Source organism: Drosophila erecta, unplaced genomic scaffold (genome assembly GCF_003286155.1).
Source record: "Drosophila erecta strain 14021-0224.00,06,07 unplaced genomic scaffold, DereRS2 tig00000021-arrow-pilon, whole genome shotgun sequence".
NCBI lineage: Eukaryota > Metazoa > Arthropoda > Insecta > Diptera > Drosophilidae > Drosophila > Drosophila erecta.
In genome coordinates, this window is record NW_020825198.1 from 12,105,049 (window position 1) to 12,130,046 (window position 24,998).

The following is a 24,998-nucleotide window of genomic DNA, read 5'->3' on the forward strand; positions in this document are numbered from 1 at the left end:
TGGCCAAATTCGATCTGATTCTGACGTTGATGAAAAACTGCAGCGGTGCAATGGCCACCACTGCGGATGAGTGTTTTATACTTGAAAAATCACTCATCCGCAGTGTGGGCCCCCGAAATGATGGCTTTGTTATAGTTGTGTGCGTTATGGTGTCCTTGTGGTGACCATACTTTTAATCAGTTTTTCACAGTCCTTCTTTTTCACTAGTTTGAGTCTACTATATAAAAAGTGGTAGATATGACCAGTCAGGTATCAAAGGATATGTTCACTATTTTCATCGAGCTGCTGAACAAATGTGAAAGCAACCAAATGTCAAAACGGCTACGTGTCGAAAACATTTGTATCTTGACACCCTGGACAACCGGAGTACGTAAATTCGTACACCAAATAAGTGAATTCAGACAGCATCCAGATAGCTTAACATATTTGTCATATTCGGTGGCATCGCACATGGAAATCCAGATACGACAAACTTTTCCCTATGTTCGGGAGTTTCCCAGCCCCCGTCGAATAAATCCGTAGCCACGCGTCGCGAATCCTGTTTCTTTTTTAATTTTTTTCCTTTTTTGTTTCCGACGGACACGACACCTGCGGCGATGTTCCATTTGGGAAACAGAGGGGGGGAGAAAAAAACCCAGTTGGATATGTCCTTAACAGATTTTTGAGTCAACGTTTCTGTGCTGCGATTTGTTGTGTGCTTTTCTTTTCTTTTGTTATTATTATTCCGCTGTGCTTGTTGTACACACTTTCCACTGCAACTGGAAAGTCCCAGCTTCATTTGCTTCATCCTATTATCCTGGTTAACCGGCCCGCTCCCTCCACTCCACTCCACACCGCTCCACACCGCTCCACTCCAATCCAATCCACCGTCGTGCCATTTGTCAAGTTTTGCTCCCAACTTCAGCCCGCGGCTTTTTTGTAATTACACAACTCGGAGTGCGGGAAAAACAATGCGGGAGGTGGAGCGGGGACTTTCGAGGGGGTTTTGGCCCGGGTAAATGAAAGCGGCTTAAAAAAGCAGAGCACTGGGGTTTTGTGGTGCTCGTTAAAATTTGTTGCTCTCATTTTGATTGTTGTTGTGGTGGCTGCTGATGTTTTTGCCGTGCTTTCTGCGATTGCTGTTTGCGCCGCTGTTGCCGATTTTAGTGCGATTCCATTGCCAGGGCAGGCGTAAAAGTTATCCGGGTATTCAGGGATTGAAGGTATTACGCTTAAATATGCGAACCGGATTGAAAAGCTCGCATGGAGTTGCCCGACCACGATTCATGATCTCCCCCACTCCATCCCGCCGGTTGGGCACTTTAATGCTCATTCAATTTTCCAGAGCCCAACAATTAAGAGTTTTTAATCATCGACTAGTCCGCCACAGCAGCAGCGGAGGCCCAAAGGGGCCCAGCTGGATTGTTGGCCATTGGATGCTGGATGTTGGATGTTGGATGGCCTTTGTATGGCTCCATTATGCGGTTGATTTACTACCCAAACAGCTGTGAAATATCATGGCCCTCCAGGAAGCCTCTTGACCGATGCCAAACGGAACGGAAACGGGTCAAAGGGATTCGCCCACAAACTATGCTCAAGTTGCCTTAAAAGTTTTCCAAACTCTTACCACTAGGGATTTCAGCGGAATATTCATATAATGTAATGGGGGCGGCACATTTTCGAAGACTTGATAGCCCTGGATTACACTTGGGTGGTTAATATCTTTACTTAAGATACATATTCTGTGTGAATCCGAAGTTTGTTCAGCACTTATAAGGTAATATAAAGCATCACTCATTGCTGCGCTAGTAAATGAGCTACCATTTTTGAGTGATAGGCTCTGTTTCAAAATCAGTTTTCGATTAGGAGCCTCTATTTCCGTTCTCATACTGAACTACTGCCTATGCTTTTTAAGTCCCCTTGTAATGACTGCATTTATTATCCATTTACTGTAGCGAGTTAATGCCCAGATTTGCCGGGCTTATCTTTGCTTAAACGGAGCAGCAGCTTGTTTACACCCATATCTATCAATGCTGTCCGCAATGGGACTTCGTCGGAGCAACGAGATGCCCCATCCTGGACAGAAAGTTTTGAGCAGCTCAGCTAGATAAATCAACTGGCATTAGAACGGGGTTCTGGCGATGTTGCTGCTGCTGTGGCAAGATAAATAAATTAACTCGTTCAAGTTGGCTGACAGATGGACTTAGGGCCATCATGATGGGACAGAGCCATGACTGTCATTCCCTCATCTCGCTCCCTGGCGAACAAACAAGTCGTTAAAAACGCGTGAATCCTGGCTAATTTATGGTTAATTAAGTTGACGCAACTTTTGCAATGGAGGGGCGTCCCCGCCATCAGCAACATATGCCACGTGTTCACAAGGCAGTTATGGCATTTCGGTTTGGACCCATTTTCTGCCTTATACTTATACTTGTGTTGTCGTACACTCGGCGAAACAAAGGGCGGGTCTAGTGCTTGACCTGCTCGTTAATTAAGTGGCCTGTTATGGGCAGCTTACCATCGTAATGCATTTTTATGATCGCAAATGGAATTATAACTGCTGGGCATGTGACTACACAAGGCTCCACTTCCTTTTATTTTCATGCTTGTACTCATTTTGTTTGCCAGTAGCCGGAGTGCACTGAGAAAAATTCGGTGCCTTAAGTAGATAAGCAAAATGGAAACACGAACAGCTTGCTAAGCGAGAGTAGATAAATACCAAAAACATTACTTTATGTAAACTCAAGTATATTATCTTTTTGCTTTGTGGGCCTGCAAGTGGTACAACCCTTTTCCCGCTCTGTATTTACACACAATGCCATTACAAGGGCATAGGTTACGGTCGGGTGGGCCAGTCGGAAGCCGTAGACAGACTCCGTAGTCCGGAGGATTGTACGGGAACCTCCAGAACATACAGTGCTTGTAGAGGCTGCGTAACATAACCGTACATCTCTGCCCTCCAGTCGGGGTAATTTCGTAGACAAACATCATTGGCATTTCTGTTTGAAGGCTCTGAGTGCCAATTAACTGAACGTGGCTGCCCCACCTGAACCTGATGGGTGCGTGGGTGGCTCGACCCCCAAATGGCACAGAATCCTCCATATACGCGTATACTCGTATAGTAGATATCGATCAGATCCCTGCACAGGCTTTCAATGGGTGCTTATCTAATTGCTCACAGCAGGTGTCAACATTTTTACCATGGCATTAAGCCAACTTGAACTTATATTTGCACGAGTCGCGCAGGAATAGAGAGTCAAATCCAATGCGTGATTTTACTTAATGTTTTAATTCATATTTTAATCATCTTTCATTCCCTCAAATAGCAAATACTTTTTTAATTAATTGAGATATGAAATCCTCAAACAGCTTCATTTCCAGTCCCATTTTTACTTGTTTCTGGTTTTGGTTAGCCGTTGGCGGTGCCTTCATCAACACGTAGTCTCATTTCGGGATACTCTAACCACGCACACAACTCATCGGGGACCCCAACTGAGTTGGCTGGCCACGTGCCGAAAAGCCCCCGGATCCACCCACTCCGCCGGAAAAGGATTCCGCTGGGTGGGACTGGAACTGAGCTTTTAAATTAAATCACAAAATGAGGATGGAGCGACTAAGGCAAGCCAGTCCGCCGCTAAACCAAATAAATAAACCCTTTGGCCGCAGTCCTTGGTCTCCTTGGTGTCCTTGGTGTCCTTGCTCCTTAAAGGCGCATCCTCCTTGGGAGAGATAACATTAAGGACAGGAAGTCAACTTGCCAGTGGGTAAAAGCAATGGGAATGGAATGCACAGTGGACCAAATGGGACTTTCAGTGGCGACTGAATACGTAGCACTTGAAAACCATGAAGAGAAGTACTTAAATGTTAATCGAATATATAAGTAATAAAAATGGTGCAAAAGGCTTCGGCACCTGTAATTAAATGTATATTCTCCCGCCAGTTTCAATAAATTAAGAGTAGCTGACACACAAATCCCTTGCTTCATCCACTGTAGAAGGAGAGATGACATCTCGTTGCGCCTGGCAATTCGGTAGCCAAAAGGACACGAGGAGACCAAAAGGGATAATGGCATAAAATCCAACAAAATGAAAAGAAAGCGGCAAATCATGTTAAGAGATTTAAATTGTATTAGTTGACATGTGTGTGAGTGGATGCGAGTGTCTATCCTTGGTGGTGTCAACTGGCGGTGGCCGTGAAGCCCGGTTCTCGCCCCCTGGATGTGGATATATCCTGGCACGGTCGGCACTCGCTCATCTTGACATCAATTTTGTCACTTGATTTCCCTTTCTTTTTGCATTTTTTTCATTCGTGCCGGGCCTGTGCTTTTATTTATTTTGTACGCTTGACACAATTCCACGTCGAGGGCTTACGGCTCGAGTGTCTCTCTGGTCCTCGATGCCATTCACCCAGAATTCCGCCCAGAATCTGCTCTTTCGCAGTCCCTCCCCACAGAAGGTCCGCCCACGTTCTGCATTTGACAAGGAGTCATCCTTCCACGAGTCGGGGCGGGGGTCACCTTTCGTCCTCGGGAAACAGGAGGAGGACCAGCTTGACATCCGGAGACATGGCGTCAGGTTGAGCCAGCGTCAGCATTAGAATACAATGATGTATTACCCTAAAACCCTACACAATGATAATGAATTATTTTCAGAATTTGTAATAAAGCGATAGCTGGAAAGGTGCAACTACTTTAAATCTGTCATACGTGGACATTTGTTTAAAATTTGCTTAAAGTATAGTTGCTAATACAGATTCATATTGAAGTCCATTTTTGTTGAAGAAGAAATTTACTTCTAAATATTGCATTAAGTAAATATTTTACAGGACTGTTGTATAATTTGCAGTGGCACTTTAGATTTGAGCAGCGTAATATTCCAACTATTTGCATCTATTTACGAATCCTCCCTTGGCTCCGGCTTCTTACGATACTTAACTTGGGACGTATAGATATCGTAACCCAAGCTGATGGTGTTGTCATAGAATACCCTGTACTGCGGCTTGATCAGCAGAAAGTTGATGAACTGTGCCAAGGGCCACACGGTCCACTCAGCAGCGTACAAGACTAGTGCCTTATCCCTAATCTCCTGCTGCAGCTCCTCCCACGTGTTGTCCTCCAGTACGGCCATCGTGAGGAAGAAAACGGCGATGTAAAAGGGTGAGCAGATGAACTGGTCCAGCAGAATCTTGATAACCACCACCCTATAGGTGCGCTTGGGAAACAAGTAGTCCAGGTGTTTGTACCAATAGTGGCAGACCAGGCCCACCGTGAGCCCGGAAATGCCCATCCGAACGGTACGCGTCCGGTTCCAACCCGGAAGCTCTCCGATGAAGCGCTCATAGGACTGCTCCATGGTGTCGCCCACCATGCTCAGGCCCACTGAGATCCCGATGTTGGTATATAGGAGATACTTCGGGCTGAAGGCCAACTGGTGAAACCGGTCCAAGGCGTGCGCCATTCGCTTCCATAGCACGCGTAGTGCCATCTAGGATCCCCTGTTCCTAGTGGTGCCTCCTCCTGTGCTAATCATCTTGACGCATTTCTCAAAGAAACTTTAATTTAGAAGTGCAAATCCAATATTTGTTCAGTTCATAATTATGTTACTTCAATACTGATAAAAGATAACTAGATTGATTGTTAAAATCTTTCGGCCCCAAAAACTAAGCTAAAATGGCCCTATTTATCTACTTCTAGTTTGTTCTAATTAATATGTACATTTTCCTTTATGTATTTTGTAATCTTCTATATCTTAATGCGTTTCAAAAACATATTTAACGAGTTTCACGCCACGTTAGCAAGAATTCGCCAACCATCCTACAAATTCCAATCAAAGTTTTAATCAAAATGCCGCAGGAATGCCCTTATATATTTGTTCAAGATAAAGGCGAAACCGCCACTAGAAATTATTCTCTACAAACAAAAGGATTCGAAGAGGATAGAGGGAATTTGGCATTTAGCTGCGCAAACAAAACACAAACAGGCAATGAAATCAATTTGGCGCCAGCAACACGAAATGAGTTTTCGCAGGATTTGTTGAGGTAGCCAAAGCGGGCTCCAACCTATATCTAATGCCTAAGGAAAAGGACTCCCACCGCCGTTGAAAGGACCAAAAAGGGTTGCCCGCCCACACGCACCGAAGCCAAAAAAAAGGAATCGCTTTGCTCGGCATTCAAATGAGGCTTCCATACCGCTCGATAATCCCCCACCCCACATGTTGCTCCTCCGTATCCCAGCATCCCCCTACTTGGGGGTTTGAGTGTTTGTGTCTTCACGCCTCCAGCGGACAATTTTTTGCCATCCCGGGTGTCGGTGAGTTAATACTGCCAAATCATTCGCACGCGATTCGCAACCGCAGAACCCAAATGCAACCCCTTTGCGCTCGTTTGCGCCCCTTTGTTCCCCTTTTGCGCCCCTTGGGGAAATCACATGTGCCAAGCCCCCCCTCTCGGCCCACTTTTGGGGCCAGTGAATTGAAAAATATTTACGGCCTTCTACGATCTACGCTAAAATCCAATTTTATTTTTATATTCCGTCGAAATCCGCCATAAAACCGAGTTCCACCAACGCGCCCGTCCCGTTTTCAGTTCCCCGCTTCCGACTGTCGGTTCACCCGTAAATTCAGCTCGCAGTTTTCGGTTTTGTTTGCTAGGTGGGATTCCCCCCTCAAATCAAATGATTCTGACAGCACATGAGGTCGGGGGTGTTGGCATTTGTTTCATTAGCATCGCGATACACAGATGTATTTACTGTTTTCCATGCATTCGCTGCATTATTTGCCCGCGTTTAATATGCGCATTTTGGAAAATGCCACGGTGTCAGCTCCAAAATGGCACAGAATCCAAAATAATAAACGTTAATGCGCAATCAAAAATAATCGACAGGAACGTGTCAGTGTAAATTTGTACAGAAATAATTGGCAGAGCCATTTTTCCGTTCATTTTCGACCGATAAGCTGGCCAAAAATCGCTTTTTTCCCAGAACAGAACGCATGTGAACAGTTTTAAACTCCTACAATATTCATGAATTTAATTAATTATTCACTTGCAACTAGTGCGTTCTACTATATGATACGTTCCATGGTAACCGTCGAATTTTCATATCCCAGTCCCGAAATTGTAACTCGCATAGGACGACAACAATAAACGCTGGTTCGGCTAGTTCCTTCGCAGGACCTGCCGTAAAAAAGCCTTCCAGGTCTAATTCATTGTGCAAATGTAATGGGCTTGGAGCACTCGGCTATTTACATACTGGCACTTCCAACCCGTAACCCTTTGGGAGCACCGGAGAGATATGGAGATGCTATATTGTGTCGCCTGCGCCGAGTGCCATGGACACACGAGTACGTCTAGCTGGATGTTAGCCAGGCTCCTGGAGCGTGGCGAAAAGCTACCAAAAAGCAAAAAAAGGAAAACAAATGGAAAAAGAAAGTATGACAAAAAGAACTAAAGTGAAAGCGGCCATGCATTTTCATAGTTTTTCCCACTTTGTTATGCTGATTTCTCACATTTTCGTTTCCTTTCGTTTTTCCTGCCAGCCAGCAATCCCCGTTCGTTCCGCTCTCAATTTTTTTGGCCCGCTGCGGGATGATGTTGCCGGGTTTTTTAAGGGTTTTGGGGGTTTTTAAGGGGTTGCGAGCATGTGTGCATTTTAATTGAATTTTTCATTTCGCTCAATAAAAGCAAAAGCCGAATGTGCAGGCAGCGAGCCGCAAAAAGTGTCATAATCCTCCTCGTGTCCTTGGACCCCACATTTTAAAGGATCCCGGACAAAATTCTAGCGTTTTGGTTGATTTTCTTCACAGTGGCTAAGCATTTCATTTAATATATATTGCAAATCACTCTCTAATTGATTTCGAATCGATTTTGAATGGCGCTTTAGTGCATGTTTAGACTGCCATTCGGCTTCATTTTCCACTGGCTGGCTCGCCTTCAATTTATGCAAATTAAATCCAAATGTGATTTTAATGGTTTTTCGGCACGGCCAGACCGAAATGATGATGAGTGTGTTTGCAAATAAATGGCAGTCGAAAAGTTAAGCCATCTCTGTGTGCAACATTTCGTGCTCCGGGGTATCCATTCCACTCCGCCGAACCAAAGGAAGCCAACTATAACCGCATGTTCCGTTCCGGAAAACTAACTTATTCAATTAGTGGATGGGAAACTTTGGCTGTTTACTGTACACTCCAAATAAAATCTGCCCGTCAAAGGCAGCCATCTGTGTATTCTGCAGTTCTTTAAAAAATGTGTTGTCCACTAATTTCATTTTAGCTTCGTTTTAAAATTGTACTTCTTCTTGTTTAATGCAACTTCTCTTTTCATGTTGTGCCATATTTATTTCAGGATCGTTGTCCGACAGCTACTGATAGCAAAATATTAAAAAATGTTGGCCACTTAATCCACTTTTTTTATGTGGAATGGCATGAATGGCATAAAAAAATTTAAATTCCTCTACATTTCGGCTGACATATTCTCTGAGCCAATGTGAAAAACATACGCAGTTTTTGCTGGACTTCGATATAAAAGTCGCAGATAGCATTAAGCCAGAAAAATAAGATATCCAACAATAAATATTTACCAAAAATATTAAATCGATATTCGAAATGGTAGGATAAATTTAATGCTCTGTCCGTAAAAGGAGGACATTTCCGACTATGTCTATCTGTGCAGTTGAATAATTGTTTTTAGCTGGCAAGCAAACGGAATTCAAACGGAATTCGAAAATTCGAAAGGATCAAAGGTCAATTCACTTGACTCGTGCAGTCAACCAGTTGCGGGTAACGGAACCCCCGGCATATTTGAACTGCACCGCCGAGGAAAATAAGTCAGCTCACCGTTAACGTAAACGAGCAAATAGCCAAACATCCAAACAGTCAACACGTCGGCATCGTCGTCACCCGCCAGTCGTGCCAATTTCGTTAAGGCAAGCGAAGGCAAACAACAACACGAGACCGCCCCAAAAACCCCGCCCCAACCCCAACCCCAACCCCAAGCCCAAGCTCCAACCCAATACAAATATACCCACCCACTGTGCACAGGCTGTCTGGACGATGCACAAAAACAAAAGAACAACCAGGTGAGGTGGCGGCAGGAGCAGAGGATGACAGGTGTCCTGGTTCGCGAAACATGAGCACTCCGAGAAATGTGCCTTAAATTTGAAAGTGCATTGTGTTGCATTTTGAATGAAATTTGAAAAGAAGCTTCAACTATTTAGGTGTTAAATATTTTACTTCGGATTTATTTTTTCTGTTGTCTTAATAGTTGTCTGAATAGTACTTAATTATTACAGATTCATCCGAATTTAAGAATGTATTTGAAGTGCTAATCTTGTATTAAGAGTTGCGCAGCAAGTACCCCAGCGTTTCGCCAAGTGTAAGTACCTTATTACCATGGGTGAAACACAGCTGTTTATGAGGCGCAAAAATGTCATACATCATGCGACACGCGATGTCAGGCTGAGAGGACATGGCCACCAGGACTCCGCTCGGAGTCGGAATCGGAATCGGTGTCCGTCCGTTTGGCTGTCCGTCCGTTCATGAGGCGGAACAAGATGAAATTGGCTGGGGTCGCGTAAGCGTAGCAAAATGTCAGGCATGCAGAAAAGAACGTCGCGGATTTGTAACTGAGAAGGATCCACTAACGCCAGAAACGAAAAATGAGTGCTGTCGGGGATGGGGGTTGCTCCGGCAGACAGACTGCATCATCACCGCCATTGCCAGCTCCTGCAGTACTTTGCCATTATTATCAGCAGGATTGCACGGAGCATGTGGGGAGGGATGAGGGTGTGGCAGCTCCTGGCTGCTGCCTCCTCCTTAGGATAGGCATTCACGCCCAGCTAAGTGGCACACGAAGCGTTAAACTATTAAGCACACGTTGCCACTCGGCGGGTGATTCATGGAACGGGATGCGGTGGAGCTGCCTCACGCAAAGGAAGTGCCAACGCCACCGCCACCGCCACGGCCTTTGTTATTCAACTCAAGATAAATCATGTACATAAGTCCTGGTCCATGTCGCCATGCCGTGAGATTACCACATAAATTCTGGTTGCCATCACATGTAAAAATTTCATTTTGTCACAGCTTTGGAAATGTTCACACTGAAGAATTATAATTTATTTATATTTGATATAAGAACTGCTCCTTCTTGAAGAGTTATTAATAATTTTAAATATATATATACCTATAAAGGCATAGTGTTTGAGCTTTGCTCAAGAGAGGGTAATATACTAAGTGCTTTAGACTCAATTTAAAATCAGAAAGGTAAATACATTTTACTTGAAGCTTCTCCATTCGCACACACATTAGCTCTTTGAAAGGAGTGTAACTGCTGGTAAACTGGAGTGCTTAAAGCCAGAAAAATAACAGACAAATTAGAAACACACACAGGCGAGTCTGTCCCACTCCGTGTCCAACTGAACTAACTTTTCAAAGGCTCTGTAAAGGATATCACGGTTTTGCGGGGGGTGGGGCACTCTAATTAGAATAATTTTGCGCTGCGTTGCGCTCGACAGCGCTGCAGATGTGGCGCCATCTGGCGGGCGGTGGCAGGAGGAAGGTTATGCCTGCAGGACCTACACACACATACGCACACACATCTACGGCATGATGCAAAACAAACAATTACAGAGGAAAATAAGTCGTTGTGGGTTAGTATGATATTCATATTATAAATATATGTCAAAAGCTTTTGCGAAAATAGATTTCAATGAATATTTCAATTATATGACAAACCCAAAAGGCATTTTAAAGTAATTGCTTGATAAAGCTAAGTTGATTTGATTTTCAGCATAATTTTTTTGCCAGTGCACCAGAGGCACCTGGTCCTGGCCCGCATTCCTTGCATGGCGAGCAAATGTCAGGCCGAAAGGTCAACGCACCCAGGTGCCCGAAAGAGAGCCCGTGCAGTGATACCAAATATAATCAGGATGAAAGCATCACACATACGCCCCGTGGAACAGCAGGAGTCGGCGATGCCAACGGGGAGTGCCTTAAATTGCAGAATTTAATTAATTTCGCTGAGATTTTTCATCGGCCGCTGCCGCGCACTTGACTTTGTACATTTGACTCATCTCCATGGCTCTTTTGCCTGCCACTAATTTTCCCATCATCTGTGGTTGAGGCGTTTCCATGTGGATCACCCAGGACTTGAGTTCGCTGGGCTCCATTTCCATTTCCATTTCCATTTACATTTCCACTCCCATTTTAATTTTAATTAATTTCCATGTGTATGTGGCAGCTGCGACTGTCGCTCGCCAGGAGTCATGGGATGGGTTTCCCAGAGGCAGTGGAGCAGCAGCCAAAATGATTATGAGTAATTAGTTTTAATGGGCTTGAAGCATGTCCTGGCAGCTGCAGAATGTCACACTTACTAGCCAGGTACCCACCCAGGTTGCCTTACTTTCGGCCAGGTTATTCTGGCACACTCTGGAGATGAAAGTTAACTCGAGGGCCTGGGTAACCATGAGCTAAATATTTAAGTTGGTCTCTGAAATTACAATATAATGCTGCCTCCCAGCTACTCCACTATGTACATTAATTTTGGTTGGCTAACCAGCCAAATTAATGGCACTTAAACTAGATATCCACGTTGAAGTGGGGCTCTGCTTACTATGGGAATATTAAATTAAGTTAAAATGTCACACCTTAGGCCAGATTGGTGATACTTCCAAGGTAAGCTCCAATTTTCAAACTAATTAAATAAAATAATGCATCTGCAAACAAAGCAATTGCATCCATGTACGCAAACAAGTAAAATGTCAGATTAAAACAAATCAAAAATTCGAATTAATGAGCTTGCTACAAAGTACAAATTTATTTTACTATCTTTATTGTTGCATATTAAATCAGCTAAAAATGTGCATAATTCATAAACGTCTGTGTATTTATAGACTCACTAATTAATATTAAACAAATGGTAATTTATGACTGCCCCGGGCGCCAGCTAACTCAAAAAGGCAAATATTATTTAATTACGTTTGTTTTCCATTTGTGATAAATTTAATAAGATTCAAGCGAGATTTAAAGCCAACATACACCGCATATTATCTGCTTTATTGACAAGGTTCGATCTGTATCAACACGGCTAAAGCTGGATTTGCAAAAACAATGTCATAAATCAAAATCAATTTGCGCTAAAATTTAGCTGACATTTTTCAGTCTGCGCTTAGATCGGTTTTGTAAATAGATGAATGTCAACAAAATATTTACGAGGATGCCAGGAAGCTTCAGCTACAAAAAGAAGACGAAAATCAGAGGATGCTTTGAACATTGAGCAGAAAGTCAATTTAGGGCACATACAGGACAGCGAGTGTGTATGCTGCTGGATAAATGAGAAAATGGCGAAAAATTGAAGAGGAAACTGGGAAAACTTCGGTGGAACGAGTACCATACAAAATTTAATGGGGCGAAAATTTTGATTGTTTTACTTTGAGAATGGAATGGAAGTTTCCTTGCCCTCCTTTTGTTTTCATGATTTTTATTTTCCACTTTGTTTGCATTCGCTATTTATTTATTTCGCCAAGCTTTGAATTCGTTTTTCCACATTTTATGCATATTTCAGATTCAAATATTTTCACAGCGCTATTTGCTTTGACTAGTCCCCGGCGTATTTGTTGAGCTGCGGGCTTTCATCCATATACATTCACAATCCCCATTCTCATCTCGCCCAGAAAATAATGTCGAAACTGGGCGCTGTTTTTACTTTGGCCTTCAGGTGCTTTTGTTTCCATTCTCATTCTCTGTCCGGTGAAAAGCCGGCAAAAACTTGTTGTCAATGTAATTTGATTCCCACTCCACGGCGGAACATTCTGTATGCCCCAGCTTCCTTTTGCCGTCTCTATGATTACGCATACGCTCCGTTGGACAAAGAGCAAATTGTAATTAGACACAAAGGCCGAATGTCCCATGCGTGCGGAAAACAATGAACGGAAGTTGTTCCTAGAATCGTTGTATCTTGTAGTTTGCGAGCGAAGGGAACGACAAGCTGGACTGGCTGCGATACTGGTGACAATAAAAAGGAATCTATAAAACACTGGAAAGGAAGGACAGGACCTGAATTGAGCCAAAGAAGTCTCAATGATACAGAAACCGTGAACCTTTAATTTTAAAGAAATTCTTAGGATATATAACAGCTTTTATATTGCAAATATGGGTGCAAGCCAGCTACTCGCACCAATGGTAATTTAAAAAACACCAAAATAAAATGCTATAGTCGAGTTCCCCGAATATCAGATATCCCTTACTCAGCTAATGGAAGTGCAAACGAGAAATTTCAATAATTTTTACAACAAAATTAAAAAAAAAAAATTTCTTAAGATAAGTTGAGTTATGGAATTTAGAACTTCAGCCTTGGACCATACTTTAATTTTTTTGAATTTCTACGACATCATAAGATCAAATAAATTACAAAAAAATTAAAAAAAAATAAATTTCTAAATTTAAATGCAGTCTTTTAGAGAATTGCTCCAGAAACATTTAAAGGTATGCCACATCAAAATCCGATTAAGATAAGTTGAGTTATGGACTGTTGAACTTGAGTCTTTGGACATTTTTGAGTTTATACATCATAACATCAAAAAAAATTTCACAAAAATTACCAAAAAATTAAAAAAAAAATAAAATGTTAAATTTGAATGCAGTCTTTTAGAGAATTGCTCCAGAAACATTTAAAGGTATGCCACATCAAAATCCGATTAAGATAAGTTGAGTTATGGACTGTTGAACTTGAGTCTTTGGACATTTTTGAGTTTCTACATCATAACATCAGAAAAAATTACACAAAAATTACCAAAAAATTAAAAAAAAAATAAAATGTTAAATTTGAATGCAGATCTTTAGAGAATTGCTCCAGAAACATTTAAAGGTATGCCACATCAAAATCCGATTAAGATAAGTTGAGCTATGGACTGTTGAACTTGAGTCTTTGGACATTTTTGAGTTTCTACATCTTAACATCAGAAAAAATTACACGAAAATTACCAAAAAATTAAAAAAAAAATAAATTTCTAAATTTAAATGCAGTCTTTTAGAGAATTGCTCCAGAAACATTTAAAGGTATGCCATATCAAAATCCGATTAAGATAAGTTGAGTTATGGACTGTTGAACTTGAGTCTTTGGACATTTTTGAGTTTCTACATCATAACATCAGAAAAAATTACACAAAAATTACCAAAAAATTAAAAAAAAAATAAAATGTTAAATTTGAATGCAGATCTTTAGAGAATTGCTCCAGAAACATTTAAAGGTATGCCACATCAAAATCCGATTAAGATAAGTTGAGTTATGGACTGTTGAACTTGAGTCTTTGGACATTTTTGAGTTTCTACATCTTAACATCAGAAAAAATTACACGAAAATTACCAAAAAATTAAAAAAAAAATAAATTTCTAAATTTAAATGCAGTCTTTTAGAGAATTGCTCCAGAAACATTTAAAGGTATGCCACATCAAAATCCGATTAAGATAAGTTGAGTTATGGACTGTTGAACTTGAGTCTTTGGACATTTTTGAGTTTCTACATCTTAACATCAGAAAAAATTACACGAAAATTACCAAAAAATTAAAAAAAAAAGAAAATGTTAAATTTGAATGCAGATTTTTAGAGAATTGCTCCAGAAACATTTAGAGGTATGCCACATCAAAATCCGATTAAGATAAGTTGAGTTATGGAGTTTAGAACTTCAGCCTTGGACCATATTTTAATTTTTTTGAATTTCTACGACATCATAAGATCAAATAAATTACAAAAAAATCAAAAAAAAATAAATTTCTAAATTTAAATGCAGTCTTTTAGAGAATTGCTCCAGAAACATTTAAAGGTATGCCACATCAAAATCCGATTAAGATAAGTTGAGTTATGGACTGTTGAACTTGAGTCTTTGGACATTTTTGAGTTTCTACATCATAACATCAGAAAAAATTACACAAAAATTACCAAAAAATTAAAAAAAAAATAAAATGTTAAATTTGAATGCAGATCTTTAGAGAATTGCTCCAGAAACATTTAAAGGTATGCCACATCAAAATCCGATTAAGATAAGTTGAGTTATGGACTGTTGAACTTGAGTCTTTGGACATTTTTGAGTTTCTACATCTTAACATCAGAAAAAATTACACGAAAATTACCAAAAAATTAAAAAAAAAATAAATTTCTAAATTTAAATGCAGTCTTTTAGAGAATTGCTCCAGAAACATTTAAAGGTATGCCACATCAAAATCCGATTAAGATAAGTTGAGTTATGGACTGTTGAACTTGAGTCTTTGGACATTTTTGAGTTTCTACATCTTAACATCAGAAAAAATTACACGAAAATTACCAAAAAATTAAAAAAAAAAGAAAATGTTAAATTTGAATGCAGATTTTTAGAGAATTGCTCCAGAAACATTTAGAGGTATGCCACATCAAAATCCGATTAAGATAAGTTGAGTTATGGAGTTTAGAACTTCAGCCTTGGACCATATTTTAATTTTTTTGAATTTCTACGACATCATAAGATCAAATAAATTACAAAAAAATCAAAAAAAAATAAATTTCTAAATTTAAATGCAGTCTTTTAGAGAATTGCTCCAGAAACATTTAAAGGTATGCCACATCAAAATCCGATTAAGATAAGTTGAGTTATGGACTGTTGAACTTGAGTCTTTGGACATTTTTGAGTTTCTACATCATAACATCAGAAAAAATTACACAAAAATTACCAAAAAATTAAAAAAAAAATAAAATGTTAAATTTGAATGCAGATCTTTAGAGAATTGCTCCAGAAACATTTAAAGGTATGCCACATCAAAATCCGATTAAGATAAGTTGAGTTATGGACTGTTGAACTTGAGTCTTTGGACATTTTTGAGTTTCTACATCTTAACATCAGAAAAAATTACACGAAAATTACCAAAAAATTAAAAAAAAAATAAATTTCTAAATTTAAATGCAGTCTTTTAGAGAATTGCTCCAGAAACATTTAAAGGTATGCCATATCAAAATCCGATTAAGATAAGTTGAGTTATGGACTGTTGAACTTGAGTCTACATCATAGTTTTTGAGTTTCTACATCATAACATCAGAAAAAATTACACAAAAATTACCAAAAAATTAAAAAAAAAATAAAATGTTAAATTTGAATGCAGATCTTTAGAGAATTGCTCCAGAAACATTTAAAGGTATGCCACATCAAAATCCGATTAAGATAAGTTGAGTTATGGACTGTTGAACTTGAGTCTTTGGACATTTTTGAGTTTCTACATCTTAACATCAGAAAAAATTACACGAAAATTACCAAAAAATTAAAAAAAAAATAAATTTCTAAATTTAAATGCAGTCTTTTAGAGAATTGCTCCAGAAACATTTAAAGGTATGCCACATCAAAATCCGATTAAGATAAGTTGAGTTATGGACTGTTGAACTTGAGTCTTTGGACATTTTTGAGTTTCTACATCTTAACATCAGAAAAAATTACACGAAAATTACCAAAAAATTAAAAAAAAAATAAAATGTTAAATTTGAATGCAGATTTTTAGAGAATTGCTCCAGAAACATTTAGAGGTATGCCACATCAAAATCCGATTAAGATAAGTTGAGTTATGGAGTTTAGAACTTCAGCCTTGGACCATATTTTAATTTTTTTGAATTTCTACGACATCATAAGATCAAATAAATTACAAAAAAATAAAAAAAAAATAAATTTCTAAATTTAAATGCAGTCTTTTAGAGAATTGCTCCAGAAACATTTAAAGGTATGCCACATCAAAATCCGATTAAGATAAGTTGAGTTATGGACTGTTGAGCTTGAGTCTTTGGACATTTTTGAGTTTCTACATCATAACATCAGAAAAAATTACACAAAAATTACCAAAAAATTAAAAAAAAAATAAAATGTTAAATTTGAATGCAGATCTTTAGAAAATTGCTCCAGAAACATTTAAAGGTATGCCACATCAAAATCCGATTAAGATAAGTTGAGTTATGGACTGTTGAACTTGAGTCTTTGGACATTTTTGAGTTTCTACATCTTAACATCAGAAAAAATTACACGAAAATTACCAAAAAATTAAAAAAAAAATAAATTTCTAAATTTAAATGCAGTCTTTTAGAGAATTGCTCCAGAAACATTTAAAGGTATGCCATATCAAAATCCGATTAAGATAAGTTGAGTTAGGGACTGTTGAACTTGAGTCTTTGGACATTTTTGAGTTTCTACATCAAACATCAGAAAAAATTACACAAAAATTACCAAAAAATTAAAAAAAAAATAAAATGTTAAATTTGAATGCAGATCTTTAGAGAATTGCTCCAGAAACATTTAAAGGTATGCCACATCAAAATCCGATTAAGATAAGTTGAGTTATGGACTGTTGAACTTGAGTCTTTGGACATTTTTGAGTTTCTACATCTTAACATCAGAAAAAATTACACGAAAATTACCAACAAATTAAAAAAAAAATAAATTTCTAAATTTAAATGCAGTCTTTTAGAGAATTGCTCCAGAAACATTTAAAGGTATGCCACATCAAAATCCGATTAAGATAAGTTGAGTTATGGACTGTTGAACTTGAGTCTTTGGACATTTTTGAGTTTCTACATCTTAACATCAGAAAAAATTACACGAAAATTACCAAAAAATTAAAAAAAAAAATAAATTTCTAAATTTAAATGCAGTCTTTTAGAGAATTGCTCCAGAAACATTTAAAGGTATGCCATATCAAAATCCGATTAAGATAAGTTGAGTTATGGACTGTTGAACTTAAGTCTTTGGACATTTTTGAGTTTCTACATCATAACATCAGAAAAAATTACACAAAAATTACCAAAAAATTAAAAAAAAAATAAAATGTTAAATTTGAATGCAGATCTTTAGAGAATTGCTCCAGAAACATTTAAAGGTATGCCACATCAAAATCCGATTAAGATAAGTTGAGTTATGGACTGTTGAACTTGAGTCTTTGGACATTTTTGAGTTTCTACATCATAACATCAGAAAAAATTACACGAAAATTACCAAAAAATTAAAAAAAAAATAAAATGTTAAATTTGAATGCAGATCTTTAGAGAATTGTTCCAGAAACATTTAGAGCTATGCCACTTCAAAATCCGATTAAGATAAGTTGAGTTATGGACTGTTGAACTTGAGTCTTTGGACATTTTTGAGTTTCTACATCATAACATCAGAAAAAATTACAGGAAAATTACCAAAAAATTAAAAAAAAAATAAAATGTTAAATTTGAATGCAGATTTTTAGAGAATTGCTCCAGAAACATTTAGAGGTATGCCACATCAAAATCCGATTAAGATAAGTTGAGTTATGGAGTTTAGAATTTCAGCCTTGGACCATATTTTAATTTTTTTGAATTTCTACGACATCATAAGATCAAATAAATTACAAAAAAATTAAAAAAAAATAAATTTCTAAATTTGATTGCAGTCTTTTAGAGAATTGCTCCAGAAACATTTAAAGGTATGCCACATCAAAATCCGATTAAGATAAGTTGAGTTATGGAGTTTAGAACTTCAGCCTTGGACCATATTTTAATTTTTTTGAATTTCTACGACATCATATCATCAAAAAAATTACAAAAAAAATAAATTTTTAAATTTAAATGCAGTCTTTCAGAGAATTGATCCAGAAACATTTAAAGGTATGCCACATCAAAATCCGATTAAGATAAGTTGAGTTATGGAGTTTAGAACTTCAGCCTTGGACCATATTTTAATTTTTTTGAATTTCTACGACATCATAAGATCAAATAAATTACAAAAAAATTAAAAAAAAATAAATTTCTAAATTTGAATGCAGTCTTTTAGAGAATTGCTCCAGAAACATTTAAAGGTATGCCACATCAAAATCCGATTAAGATAAGTTGAGTTATGGAGTTTAGAACTTCAGCCTTGGACCATATTATAATTTTTTTGAATTTCTACGACATCATAAGATCAAATAAATTACAAAAAAATTAAAAAAAAAATAAATTTCTAAATTTAAATGCAGTCTTTTAGAGAATTGCTCCAGAAACATTTAAAGGTATGCCACATCAAAATCCGATTAAGATAAGTTGAGTTATGGAGTTTGAGTTCAGCCTTGGACCATTTTTTTGACAACCTCTTTTAAAACACACAAATTTCAAGAATTGTTATCACATTGAATGAACACTCAATAAGCTGTAAGTCATTTGTGTTTAAAATTCCAGTAACATTTTTATCTATTTAATTTTCATTCTGTACATAGATATTTAGCTTAAACCATGTTGCATTGCCAAGTGGATGGATCAAAAGCGGAGCAATGTGAGTGTCCTCCGATGCACTCAGAGAATTCTGCAGAAACTTCCAGTTCGATAGAGCTCCCAGCAAAAGACTTTATCAAGCCATTGGAAGTCCAAAGTTCCCTGACAAAAAACATTGAAGAGGCCCTTAAGGTGGACTGTAAGCTACCGCTGCATACTCTTCTATCACCAATTAATATCACCGATCCATTGCGTAAGCAAATTGAGATTAAGCACCTGTTAGATTTTCAGTGTGGATTGGGTGATTTATCCTTTTTTGGACCATTTATTTGTCCAACGTCAGAGTTTTCCAAAAAGGATAAAACTATCAAGCCGTATTTTATTTCGGAACTACAAATGGCTTGTGCTGGCCCAGAACTTGAGCAAGTTGCGGAGAAAACTGTAATTGATGCAAAGGAACCAACTGGTCCACAGATGAAGCTACCAGAAGATCAACCTATTAACGATTCGATTACCACAGAAAGTAATGAAACGAAGTTACCGCCGTTGGAAGCACTAAATTTTGCAAGTTTAGCAGCATTAAATGAAAAAACAAATATTCCTAGCACTGAAGTATCCAATCTCGAAGGAACCGAAGAAGTAAATGAGCCCATAAGTGATAAGCAAAACAGCCAACTACTTGAAAGTGCTACCAAACTACAGCCAAAATCGCTTGGTATCCAAATACCACCTCTGCAGATCGAAGAAGTGATTTGCCCATTAGTAGAAAACCCCAAGCCAGTACCCAAACTAGGCGTAATTAGTTCCTTGACAGGAAAGAAGTTGGCTTTAACACCTAGTGTAAGGCTCTCATTTGGCGATAATGTAACGAGTAGGACGAACATACGATCCAAGGAGATTATTCAACAGCAAGCCTCCAAATCATTAAAGGCTTTAATATCAATTTTAACATTGCAAACAAAGCTAGAGGCATCAGGTATTGGTAAACAGTTAGGTACTTACCTAGTTAATTTAGCTAACTATTCATTTCCTTTAGATAATTGCTATGTGAGCCGATTGAAACGATATGAGCAAGTAAAAAGCTCTTTAACCTTTTCAAGGGTGTTTAGGCAGAACATTTTTCAACCTTCTTTGGAGGCAGAAAGCCGCAAGATGAATATTGATGGCAACTGGAAACTGGACTCTGGGGAACCCGATTTAAAAAGTCCAAGGGAATACAAAGAACCACCACCCATGCCATACCGACTAGATGCTAGCGAAGGACTAACTTGTTATGGCTTGAGTGTCAGCAAGGATTCAGTCTTTAGTGAGGCCTCCGAAAGTGATGTATCGGACACGCAGAACAAGTTGTTTGTGATGAAAAAAACGCAGAAGGCGCTTAGAGCGACCAGATCGATGGCCGATCTAAGGGACATTCTGAATAAGGGTAGGGTATTGTTCAGCCAGCCCGTTAGACTGTTCTGTTTCAACAAATTGAGGGAGTGGAAACGGCAAGGTAAAGTACCACGTTGCCATAAGAGTCCTTACCGTTCCCCCTCCTTCTCAGGCGAGGGTCAAATCGAGGTAATCGAGCACCACGGCTCGTACCACATAGTGCTCCATGACAAGGTCAGCGGAGAACTGATCATCCACATGCGGGTGGACGAGAGGTGGCGCATCGACTACATGACCAATAGCTCCTACAGCTGCCGTTGGACCAACGTCAACTACGCCACCTGCCGCGATGGCATCCTGGAGAGGATCGCCTGCTCCTTCCGGGAACCCAGTCACGCTGCTGAATTTGTCGCCCGGGTCCGGAACAGTGCGATCCAATCACGTTCCTAATTTGTAATGATTTCCTTTCAAGCCTTCTAGTTGATTTTCTTCAGCAGTCCTTGATGTTTCTTGCTTTCGCTGGCCATAAATTTTTGTGCGATCTTTGAATATATTTTGTTAATATTGTGAAAAAATATGGAAAAATTATAGCTAACAAACAAGTGTATGCCTTTCATTTTTACATAAGAATTATGCAGTATGTATAATTGTTATTAAAATTAAGAAGTGTTATTTTCGAGATAGATGCTACAAGTTTGTAAATCTGTTTTTGTCCTTGGCGTTTTTTTGTTTATGTTATTAGGAAGCTTAAGCAGTTGTTAGTAACAAGCTGAACGCGTTGTTGCCACAACAACATTCGTATTGATTTAACAAACCACAGTTCGAAGAGCAAGATTGTTGAAAACTAATTTGCAAAGCTAAGTCGCCCAGATGAAGTCATGGAATCGGACAAGTTGAACGAATTGAACCGACAAATAAATGAGATTAAAAAGCGGATTTTATTGGCAGGTAAGTGCCTTAAGCCTTTGAACTATCAAAGTAGCAATACTGAAGTGAATCCTTACAGAGGGCCAGAAGACGGCAAATGCGGCTGAGTGGCAGAAGCAAAATCGCATCAACTGCGACACAATCAGCTCCTTGAAAAAGGACATCAAGGAACTGACTGTAAGAGCGAGTCGGCTGCGCAATCCCCTCCAGCGTCCAGTGGTCATCAAGGAAACCACTGGAGAGTCCCGCAGGGCACAGAGCTGCACCCCCACCTTAATTGTGGGCAAGGCCACCTATCCGGTGGGTGCCAAAACCGCGGATGATGCCATATTCCTCACCGACCTCAAAATCACAGAGAGTCGAAAACAAATGGATCTGTTGCGGCATCGTTTCAAATCCCGCCAACAGCACTTCAGCAAATTGGTGGAGAAATACCGAGGATTACTGGCCAACAAGGAGGCACAGAACCAGAATATGGGTGAGAAGCCACCCGAAACTCTTGAGGAGGATGCCAACAGGAAGGTAAGTAGCTTACTCCTGGACACCACAGAAAGTCAAGGTGTTCCGAAATGAAATAATATAATCATTGACCTAATCCACAGCTCGTATGTCAGCTGGAAAACGAGATCCACCGCACCAACGTGCAGTGGATGGAGGCGGAGCACATTCGAAAGAAGTATCGCTCCATTGAGGCATCCCTGATGACGGATGCGGAGCGTTTCGAGCGGAGTCTGCGGGAACTGGAGGCCTCGCTGAGTGAGCAGAAGGCGGAGATCGAGCGACTGCAGCAGGTGCACAACGAGGCGGTCGAGATGAGGGACGCGGCCAAGGTGATCCTGCAGCGGCAGGAGCAGCAGGCAAATCTTTCGCAAAAGACCAGGGAACGACAGGCTCTTGACTTCCGCAAGCAGGTGGAGGCGCGTAAGCTGGAGCTGGAGAGGATTGGACGCAAGTTGTTTGCCGAGACCAAGACTCTTGTGCATCAGGATAGCGTAGGATCCAGTTCGGGTGACCAGCACACTGCCAAAACGGAAAACGGCGAGGAGGAGCCGGTGTCTCAACTGGAGAGTGTCACCAGCGATATGGAGTCATTGTTTAAGCAGCTTATGGAGGCTTCCGGTGCCACATCGCCATTTGAGGTCTTCGAGAGATTCAGCGCCCAGAAGGAGTCCGCCGCCCGTTTGAATTACCTCAGAAAGGCGGCGGAGGCGGAGAAGGCCAATCTGGAGGCGGAACGCGAAGCTTTGAGCAGTGAACTGGAGGCCTCCAAGTTCTCGGATGTCAAGGAGAGTGAAGTGTAAGTACTCCAAGAATCTATTATTTTAGTGAAATATTAATATCAGTTTAATATCGCGTTCCTGTCCAGAAATCAAGAGGTCATTGAGCAAATCAAGAACAGCATCGCCGCCAAGGAGCTGGATCGCAAGCTGGACACTGACGAGGCGGGAAAATCAATGGGAGTTTTGAAGTATCTCAAGGAACGCATCTGCGAGATGATCTTCAAGGTGCAGGAGGTGGACGAGAGCAACATAGAGATTCCCCAAAGAAAGCTCCATGTGAGCGTAGCAGAGCTACCTAACTTTTTGGCCCATACTGCCGAGGACGAGGATTTGATAGAGGTTAGCACCAGTCCGTTTTTATAGGCTGAATGTTACTGATTGATTGATTGTGGTTGCCCCAAAAAGATACTCAAGCTGAAGATCAAGCGCTGCCAGGAGCTGAGCAAGTCCGAGGATGTGCCACCCTTCGAGATACCCAAGCTGGACATCGTCGACGAGGAGGAGGAGGAGTTGTACAAGGCAGAGCAGCCCAAGTCCCCATCCATTCAAGAGGGCGAGAAGCCACAACCCATGCCCGTTTGCTACTACAATCTATTCGCTGGCCGGGCGCAAAGAGCTGCAGGCACTTCCTCATCCTCTCCAGAACAGGCTCCAGCGGCGGGTAAGCTTCAGTTCGCTACAGCAGAATCCTTATAGGGTCTTTAATATTTCGCAATATATTTCACCCACAGTGGCCACCACAGACGATGACAACGAAGTGCCCTCCCGTAACTTCCTGAAGCGACAATCAGTGCTCATTGTGGACTCGAAATCCCGGCGAAAACCATTTAGACCCACACCCGGTGGAAGACGCAAATAAATTATGTTCAGCGATGGATTGAACTACATTGAAATCGTTTTATAAACTCAGTAAAATCAAATCCAAAATCCTTTTACGACACAGTTTAACTGAACGGATTTACATGCCTTTTGCGGTTACCAACTTTTGTGGTTTCGTTTCTTCGGGCTGAACTTTAACAAATGGTCTTTCGTAGCCCAAGAAATGGAGCAACTTTGAAAACTTTCCAACTAAGAACCCGCAATAAGATTTATTTTCTGCTTTTCTTTGGCCTCAAGTTGATGTTTATGATTTTGGGAGAGAACAACATGTAATCAGAGTACGCAGACAAAAAAGAAGTAACTTTTTGCAGATGACAAATTTTAAATAATGAATGCAGTGTCCAGAAGGACCATTTGCTCATCCATTCTTGTGCTTTATGGACGCCACATTTTCAAGGCTAGAATATCCAGCAAAAATTCGCCACAGTTACTCATTGCCTGGTGGCGATCTAATATCTTAGACAGCATCCTCTGAATATTCGCTCCGCTTGCTGCTGTTTCTGGATAAATGTCACCAGCTTCAGTCCAACGACATAACAAATAGCTGTCCTGGCGATGCATCTACTGCAAAGACAAGGACAACGCAGTGGGTAAACAGAATTTACTGCCCCCGAGGAGGACGACTTGGTCGAATGGATGCCATCGACTGGGAGCAGCAATTTTGGGCTGGGTGGATGGCCAGTTCGCTCTGCTGGTAAATGAAGTGCAAAGCGGAACAAAATGCGGACCGCGACTGTTTCACTCGAAATAACCTTTCAAAAATGGTTTACACCACTGACGCACAGTGGGCGATATGGCCGGTTTTGTGGTGAAACATGCATTTTGAGTCGCTTAAATTGGATTACATCTACCCATGAATCAACTGTATAACTACTTATTCTATGCTCATCACACGGCCAAACTCACTTTATTAAGCTGTAATTACTTATTCCCTTCACATCACACTCACTTTATTAGCTATTCAATGGCTCTTAATTTTCGCAGATATAAATGAAATGATTTGATGCTTGATCATTCTTATGATTTAATGCTCGTTGCAGCGGCGCAAACGAATAACTATTTCAGTGAATAGGACCTCAGTTTTTTGCCCACTGTAAGGGAAGGACACTTGGAAGGCAGGATGGACGTCCTGGCTTTTTCTAGTTAGCAACAATAAAGCGTCCCAGCTGACGATGAACAATCAGGAGGGCCGCCGCAGAGGCAGCTGCAAACTTCAGTGGCGATGTGTAAACAAAGATGCCGATGATCCATTGCCAGGGCCTCCAGCCGGAAGTCCACAGCCAGGACGAGCAGGAGGAGCAGGGGGAGCAGGAGGAGCAGGGGGAGCTGTGGCTGCCAAAGGGGCCAGGGGAGAGC

General features: G+C 40.1%; 4 protein-coding genes across 6 annotated transcripts in view; 2 read left to right on the plus strand and 2 right to left on the minus strand.

Annotated features, from left to right (window-relative positions):
- Nucleotides 1-24,998, minus strand: part of LOC6544700 — a 92,767-nt gene that overhangs the window by 14,701 nt on the left and 53,068 nt on the right. The gene's annotated exons all lie outside the window — the stretch shown is intronic.
- Nucleotides 4,748-5,578, minus strand: LOC6544702 (mpv17-like protein 2). The gene has a single exon (XM_001972420.3). The coding sequence runs from the start codon at nucleotides 5,460-5,462 to the stop codon at nucleotides 4,872-4,874; it is 591 nt and encodes a 196-aa protein (XP_001972456.1). The 5' UTR covers nucleotides 5,463-5,578; the 3' UTR covers nucleotides 4,748-4,871.
- Nucleotides 19,095-21,090, plus strand: LOC6544703. Of its 3 annotated transcripts, none has more exons than XM_026977897.1 (3): nucleotides 19,095-19,122; nucleotides 19,188-20,158; nucleotides 20,219-21,090. In XM_026977897.1, the coding sequence occupies exons 2-3, from the start codon at nucleotides 19,204-19,206 to the stop codon at nucleotides 21,004-21,006; spliced, it is 1,743 nt and encodes a 580-aa protein (XP_026833698.1). In that variant the 5' UTR covers nucleotides 19,095-19,122; nucleotides 19,188-19,203; the 3' UTR covers nucleotides 21,007-21,090. The 3 variants fall into 3 exon arrangements, with proteins under 3 accessions (XP_026833698.1, XP_026833699.1, XP_026833697.1); XM_026977898.1 differs by lacking the exon at nucleotides 19,095-19,122 and having other exon boundaries at nucleotides 19,161-20,158; nucleotides 20,219-20,677; nucleotides 20,729-21,090; XM_026977896.1 differs by lacking the exon at nucleotides 19,095-19,122 and having other exon boundaries at nucleotides 19,161-20,158.
- On the plus strand, nucleotides 21,382-23,667 carry LOC6544704 (myosin-9). Its single transcript, XM_001972422.2, has 6 exons — nucleotides 21,382-21,504; nucleotides 21,563-22,005; nucleotides 22,086-22,780; nucleotides 22,850-23,102; nucleotides 23,169-23,424; nucleotides 23,495-23,667. The coding sequence occupies exons 1-6, from the start codon at nucleotides 21,435-21,437 to the stop codon at nucleotides 23,620-23,622; spliced, it is 1,845 nt and encodes a 614-aa protein (XP_001972458.1). The 5' UTR covers nucleotides 21,382-21,434; the 3' UTR covers nucleotides 23,623-23,667.

Bases quoted from the DNA above. Each gene is read 5' to 3' on its own strand.
- LOC6544702 (XM_001972420.3), bottom strand. From the start codon at position 5,462: ATGGCACTACGCGTGCTATGGAAGCGAATGGCGCACGCCTTGGACCGG.
- LOC6544703 (XM_026977897.1), top strand. From the start codon at position 19,204: ATGTTGCATTGCCAAGTGGATGGATCAAAAGCGGAGCAATGTGAGTGT. The intron at 20,159-20,218 runs GTATTGGTAAAC...CATTTCCTTTAG, and splicing joins AACAAAGCTAGAGGCATCAG to ATAATTGCTATGTGAGCCGA.
- LOC6544704 (XM_001972422.2), top strand. From the start codon at position 21,435: ATGGAATCGGACAAGTTGAACGAATTGAACCGACAAATAAATGAGATT. The intron at 21,505-21,562 runs GTAAGTGCCTTA...GAATCCTTACAG, and splicing joins AAAGCGGATTTTATTGGCAG to AGGGCCAGAAGACGGCAAAT. The intron at 22,781-22,849 runs GTAAGTACTCCA...GTTCCTGTCCAG, and splicing joins GATGTCAAGGAGAGTGAAGT to AAATCAAGAGGTCATTGAGC.